General features: G+C 45.0%; 1 protein-coding gene across 2 annotated transcripts in view; it reads left to right on the top strand.

Annotated features, from left to right (window-relative positions):
* Window positions 1–7500, top strand: part of ZNF346 (zinc finger protein 346) — a 72490-nt gene that overhangs the window by 62713 nt on the left and 2277 nt on the right. The window contains exons 7-8 of one of the 2 annotated variants that reach the window (XM_075209152.1): window positions 4735–4787; window positions 4875–7500. The exon at window positions 4875–7500 is cut by the window's right edge and continues 2277 nt beyond it. In XM_075209152.1, the coding sequence (XP_075065253.1) occupies window positions 4735–4787; window positions 4875–5275 (454 nt within the window). In that variant the 3' untranslated portion in view covers window positions 5276–7500. Of the gene's footprint in view, window positions 1–4734 lie in introns of both variants that reach the window. The other variant, XM_075209151.1, reaches the window with a different exon arrangement.

The raw sequence follows: 7500 nt of genomic DNA on the forward strand, positions 1-7500 counted from the left end.
AAAGAGGACGTGTGACATGTCCTATTTTCACACCATCTGATATAGGTTTTCCAAATCCGGTGATAGATGCGAGCTGAGACTGGCTTTCTGGCTCGTGTTTACCACACTGGAGGAAACAACCTCTAGCCCTCCAGAGGCTGGCTTCTACAGCCATGCCGTTAAACTGAGCTGAATTAATTCCGGTAACAGAAGGGACCATGCAGAAGGAGGTCGTCTCGAGATGGAAGACGAAACCCTGGTCCTTCTGCCATAGAGAGTATGTCCGCGTACCAGACTCGGCGTGGCCATGTGGGAGCTATCAGAATTACTGGCAGACCTCCTTGTTTTACTCGTCTGAGCACACGAGGAAGCATGGGAATCGGAGGGAACAGGTATCCCAACCTGAAGTCCCATAACATCGTCATTACGTCCACTGCCACCGCTAAGGGGTCCCTTGCCCTTGCGCAAAATGTGTGAACCTTTCTGTTGTGTCTGGAGGCCATGAGATCTATATCCGGAAGACCCCACCTCTGAGCCAGAGACTGGAACACTTCTGGATGGAGTGACCACTCGCCTGGCATCATCTGATTTCGACTTAAGTAGTCGGCCTCCCAATTTCTTATTCCTGGAATGAATACTGCCGATATTGCTGGAACATATAGTTCTGCACAAATCAAGATTTGAGTTGCAATTTTCATTGCAGCTACACTCCTGGTTCCTCCCTGTCTGTTGACATATGCCACAGCCATGGCATTGTCGGACTGATGGGGTGGTCCTGGAGGAGGGACTGATCCCCCCGAAGGGCTAAAAGAATAGCCTTCAATTCCAGCATGTTTATTGAAGGGTCGACTCCTGAACCGAGGAGCCGGAGATGTAGGATCACCGCCCCCAACCTTTCAGGCTGGCGCCTGTCGTGGCTATGATCCATGACCATGGAGCGAAGGACCTGCCCACCGTCATGTGATCTCGAATCAGCCACCACTGGAGTGATTGTCTCGTCCTCGGGGATAGAGAAATCCTCTGGAGATCTAAGCGAAGGTGGGATCCTGACCATTTTGTGAACAGATCCCACTGGAAACAACGAGAATGGGCTCGACCAAAGGGGATGGTCTCGAAGGAGGCCACCATCTTTCCCAGCAGCCGCATGCACAAGTGCAATGAGGGGCTGGGGGAAGACAAGACCTGAGTTGTTATGCTCTGAATTGAAGCAACCTTCTTGACAGGCAGGAACACCTTTTGCTGGCTGGTGTCCATAATGAGGCCTAGGAAAACCATGCGTTGACACAGAACCATCTGGGATTTCTTTAAATTGATTAGCCATCCGTGGCCCTCGAGGACCACCAAGGTGAGGGACAAGTGATGACGTAAGCAATCTACGGAGGAGGATTTGATGAGCAGATCGTCCAAATAAGGCACGACCTGAACTCCCTGAAGGTGAAGACATGCTGCCATAACTGACATGACCTTCGTGAAAAACCCTCGGCGCTGTTTGAGAGGCAGAAGGGGAGGGCCCGAAACTGATAGTGGAAGGATCCCACCGAGAATCTTAGAAGAGACTGATGGTGAATCCATATGGGAATATGGAGGTATGCTTCCTTTATGTCTATGGACGCCATAAACTGATCCCTCTCTAAGCCGTTTATCACCGACCTCAGGGATTCCATACGAAATTTGTCCACCTTTAAGTGCACATTGAGGCCCTTTAAGTTTAGGATGGGGCGAAAGGAGCCGTCCGGCTTCTGACCAGAAACAGGTTTGAATAAAACCCCTGCCCTTTCTGCTAATGTGGAACCCTGCAGATAACTTTTTGAAAGAGAAGAGAGGCGACCCAATCCTGTTTAGCCTGCCTTCTTGATGGATCTCGGGGTAGCGGAGTTTGGAAGAAACGATGTGGAGCGGGGCCCAACAGGTCTATCCTGTACCCCTCTGATATAATACCCTGAATCCAAGAATCTTGGGAGGACGCTGCCCACTGTTCCTGAAACAAAGACAGACGTCACCCCACTGGCGCCCCCTGCAGAACAGAGTGGTCGTCATGACGCAGGCTTCTCCTGGGACATGGAGGCCTGGCGCCTAGCTGCAAACGAGGATCTCCCCCTGGCAGAGGAGCCTTGAGAATTGGGCTGTCTGCCTCTAAAGGACTGTCCTTTAGGAATGGAGGTCGCCCGAAAGGGCTGACGAAAAAGAGCTGACCCGAGGGTTCCGGCTCCTGCTAGGGAATACTGGCAAGGAAGTGCTTTTGCCCCCGGTTGCCTGAGAGATCAGGGTATCCAATTCCGGGCCGAACAAACCTGCTGCTGAAAAAGGAATGGTTTCCACAGACTTTTTTGATTCCGCATCTCCTTCCCATGATTTCAGCCATAACTACTTCTAGCTGAAATAGATGCCGCCTGAATAGAAGATGAGGGCCACTGAGTTTCGGGCCGCCTCATAAAGGTACCCCGATGCCTCCTTCAAATGCAAAGCCAGGGGGAGTAAATCAGAGTCCTGTAAGTCCTCTGCCAGCTGGTCTGCCCATACTTCAATGGCTCTAGCAAACCAAGCTGAAGAAAAAGTGGGTCTAAAGGAAGAACCCGCAGCCGCGAAGATAGACTTCAGCTGGGATTCAGCTGGAAGTAAGGTGTGTTTTGCCAATCGGGCTATGGGAACATCCACTTTGGGAATACTCTCCCAGCGAACTACATCTTCCTCCTGCAAGGGATACAGGGAGGAGAGCCTTCTGGGAACAGAGAACCTTTTATCAGGTTGTTTCCATGCTCCTTCTGCAATGTCTTTAAGTTCTACAGAAGGGGGGAAACGGCTAGCCTTCCTTTTGGCCTTCTTAAAGAGACTTCTGTCTCTAGGGGTAGGATCCTCCATTTCTGGGAGGTCCAACGCCTACCTTACCGCTAAAACCAAATCATTAATAAATTGGCTTTGGAATTTTCATCCTGCTTCAAAGATTGAACCTGGTCAGGATCGGAATAATCTGCCCCCTCATCCTCAGAATTTGAAAGGACCCTAAGGGGATTATCAGATCTAGGCCTCTTTCTTTTAGTAGGCGGGATGTTTGGGGAATCGAGCAACTGGTTAAGTTTATTGAAACCCCTAATAAAAGCTGTAGACCATGCCGGTTCTGTGGGAACAGGGGCTTGGTCTGTAAGAGAAGAGGAAGGTCCTGGTAAAGACGTTCCAATAGAACCTGTGGTAACGGAGGCCCAACTGAGTACTATTATTATTAGCCACCGAAGTAGCCATAGTAGATAGCAATTGGTTAGATTGAAAAACCGACTGTGTCAGGGAGGCCACCCAGGCCGGTTCCTCCGTCAGTGGGGCTGAAATCTGCTGGGTTTGCGCAGGGCGAGCCCCTGTTTTGCAGGCAGAGCGCCAAAGGGTGATTTTACCCACAAGGTAATTTAACATGACATTTTGAACATGTGAAATATTTTGCTATAGGGCCCTTTCCCTTATCTGTCATTCTTATGAAGGAAGGCACACCAAGCACACCGACTAAATTATTAATCTAGCTGAGTAAAGAGAGAGAGAGTAATGTATGGAGAGAACAGAGTGAAATAACAAGTAATCAACTGATCTTATCATAAAAGTTGTACTTAGTAGTTAAACACCATAAAATATTTAGGCAAGTAGGAGACTATAATGTAAACCTTACTAGCCCAGTTATTAAACAAGTTATGTGTTTAAATAGAGCTGATACTTCGCCCATAGGCCACAAAGGGGAGAAGTCCAACAGCAGTGTCCTGTGCCTGCTCCCTGGCAGAATAGTGGAGACCTCTAGGACAGAGGTCTCCGCAGCGAAAGATACCCGACGCCCCCCTCCTATGTATGAGGGGGGAATCTTGGTATAGCCCCCTTCCTCCTCTCTCCGTAGCGCCGACTGACAAAAATGGCCGCCGGCGTCTTCAGTATCCGATAACCGGCACTCTATGCCTGTAATGGCAGCGCCGGTTATCGGGGAGGCTGGAGGAGTGACAGCAGTCCCTGAGACAGCTTGTCACTCCTCAATCAGGCACCCATCTTCTTTCTCTCCAGTCCCTGCCAGTAAGAGCCCGCTGGCTCTCATCTGACAGGGGAATGCCTGCGCTGCCAAGCTGTGAGTGTGTTCTCTATAGTAGAACACACTCCAGCGCTGCCACCTGTATAAAAAATAAAAAGTCAAATAAAAGAAATACATTTTTTTAAATTTACACTAAGCACTAAAAAACACTGCCCAACTCCTGGGCACCTAAAAAAAACTGAGAGGAAGAGGCAGGGGGATTGTAGAGGGGAGGGGTCTGTCGGCAGCACTAAAAGTTAACTAGTTAGGTGCCAACTCCCCAAGCTCCCTCCACAACCCCATGGTAAGCAGTGTCCCCCAGACCTGGATGAAAGAGAAAATATATATATAATGTATGTGTGTGTGTGTGTATATGTATATATATATATATATATATATATATATATATATATATATATATATATATATATATAATGTGTGTGTGCCACTGCTTAGTGACTGGGGGCTGACCGTTCTAGTTAGGGCTGAGAAGAGGCCTCACCCTCATAATGCATTTCAAGTTCAGGATCTCTCTTTATGTTAAATAAAGTTCTTGAGCTAATTTTAAATTGCATTCAGTGCAGTATGTAAACTAACATGAAGGCATTGTGCAGTGCCACCTGGGAAAACTGAGACTACATATTTTTTTGTTTTGTAGTTATGTGATTTGTAGGGTTTTTTTTTTTTTTTCATTATAGTTTAATATTTTTTTCTTCCACTAGTTTAATGACCATGGTAACTACATCCACGGACAAACTTTCAACACCACCTGATCGTAAGTCGTTTCGTGGGGTTTCATCATCCAGCCGAGTGTTTTCTTCTGAGACTCCCTACACAGCCAGTAATTTCTCGTCGTCAACAGGTGGACTTCCATCATCTAGCTATTATTCGTCATCATCTGGAGGTTATTCATCATCTGGAGGTTATTCATCATCAGGCCCTCTCTCTTCATCGTCAGGCCCCCCCTCTTCATCGTTAGGCCCCCCCTCTTCATCGTTAGGCTCCCTCTCTTCATCGTTAGGCCCCCTGTCTTCATCGTTAGGCCCTCTCTCTTCACCGTCAGGCCCTCTCTCTTCACCGTCAGGCCCTCTCCTTTCGTCATCAGGCACTCTGTCTTCATATGGTCTGTCATCTGTGGGGAGGTATTCCTCTGGTGGGGGTTTACTTCCAAGGCCCTCTTATGCGTCACAGACCTACCAGACCTATGTTAAGAAAGACACAATAAATCCTGATAACTACAATTATTTAAGCCAAGGTTATTAGACCGGTTTCCAGTTATATTTTTGGCTGCCTAAGTCCGTTCATGGTAACAAGCCAGAAATGAGAATCTTTTGCATTGTTTCTGTCCTCATTCTGTTCCCATTTTGCAGCAATCAGACAAGAATTATTTACATCAATATCAATCATTTTAATCTATGAAATACTGTTCATATTGAGGGTTTTATTTGATTTTTTTTTAATGTGTATGAGCAGGGAAGGCAATGAATATGGCAAAGCTAATTTAAATATTTGTTGCCTGACATATTGTAGTGCCCTCACACTATAGATCTTACCCTACATCGCATCTTCCAGGGTCTCCACTTCCCCCTACATTGCATCTTCCAGGGTCTCCACTTCCCCCTACCGTGCATCAGCCAGGGGCCCCACTTCCTTCATACAAAAGCTGTGTGCTACTTACATTGCTGGTGAAGGGTCCCATCTTTCATATAACTTTAACAGCATCAGCAGGTCAAATGATGAGGTCAGCTCGTTAAAAACAATGATAACACTTCATGCAACTTGCCTGTTGTGTCTAACTTTCCTTAAGTGTCGGCAATGACTATGAGCAGCTGCAGTTTAAGTGTTCGAACCTGTGCGTCGCTTTGTCTCTATACCCCCAGCTCAGCTTTACATGAAGCTTTCTTTAGTTGATATGGCAAATAAACTTTAGTCAAGCAGTGAATTATTGTATAGGCCTGTTTGCATTGAAGTACTTTAATTAGTCCATAAAGATGTTCTTAATTTGCAGACAGCCGTTTATTTATGTAAATAACTTACAGGTGCTGCCTGGAATGTTGAGAAGCTAAAAGTAAAACAGAAGATGTTCCTTGATTGTTGCCAATTTTATTTGTTGTTAGAAGTAAATTACTATGCCCTGCTAGAGAAGCAATATAAAGAAGTATGTGCTCCCTCCAATTCTGATATGGCTTTACGTTACACTTGCTGCTTTAGCAGTAATCCTCTGCTATTGAGCAGTAGGTGGTCAATTTAAATTTACTTCATTCATGGTTCCTGAAAACAACACATTCTATTTAAAGTATTAGCAGTATTGTTGAGATATGTTAACATAGTATGTGATATTACAATGAACAATTTTCTTTTGTGCTGTTGTCTTTGGTTTTATTGAAATTCAGTAAAATTTGATTTTGAAGTGTATCAAGCAGTATGTATGTCTTCAGTGTTGAAAGGCAAGCCACTAATAGCTTCAATTGCATCCAATACAGGCACGAGATTTCATACAATTAACCTGCATGTTCTTGATCTAATATTATAGTCCCAGCAATCATACCACCCTGTAATTTAGTTTCAGGTTGATAGAAAAACTAAAACAGGGTGCTTTGATTGCTGTGTCTCAGGTACACATTGTTTCTATTCTTGAACAGTGTACATTGCAGTTTAGGAATATATTATTTGAAAAACTTACAGCCACAACTAAACATACAAGATGTTTCAAAACCCTGACACTTGAGCCCCCTGTTTCCCATCCACTGTATAACACAATCAAATTACCTCATTCATCCTACAAGCAGGTGGTCAGTGAAGCACTCTCCATTCTTCCTTAGAGTATAGCTTTTGTTTTGTCCATTACAAAATATCAACAATATGGTTGTTTGTCTGGGATCTCTATCTTCAGCTCTGTTTCAACATAATGTGCTGGCGTTTTTCTTATTGTTCATCACAAACTGTGAAAGACAGTCTGCAGTCCAATGACTAAATGGTTGCTGGGTGTGCCAAAACCAAAAATCCAAGCGGGGCATGATCTGTTCCCTTATTTTCTGGTTGAGCCCGTGTGGTTGGTTTTGATGCCACCAATCTATACAAAATACTTGCTGCTTACATCTCCTTTTCTTGTAGTGTGATCCACTACTTTAATATTTTTCAACTTAGTGCAAGATAATGGAATAGATGGTGTGTTTGAGAAGTACTTTGGGCATTTATATTTAGTTTCATTATACAAAAAGTTTGATATATTTTTATGTCCTAGAGTGCAGTTTGTTGTTTCATTAGTTTGTTCACGGTTTTCTCTACGACTTTTGTCAATCAGTTGCGTTTATGCATCCAGCCACCAGGTGGTGCCCAAACTCCATAAATTGAATTAAAACAAACCATGTAAACCTTGAGTGCCGAAGCAGCACTAAAAACTTGTTCACACGTATGCAGAGGTTCCCTGTTTTTTCCTAGTCTCCCGCAACGATTCTACTTACAGGTTTCAACCCCCCCACTACCAT

This window comes from Mixophyes fleayi, chromosome 4 (genome assembly GCF_038048845.1).
Source record: "Mixophyes fleayi isolate aMixFle1 chromosome 4, aMixFle1.hap1, whole genome shotgun sequence".
Taxonomy (NCBI): Eukaryota; Metazoa; Chordata; class Amphibia; order Anura; family Limnodynastidae; genus Mixophyes; species Mixophyes fleayi.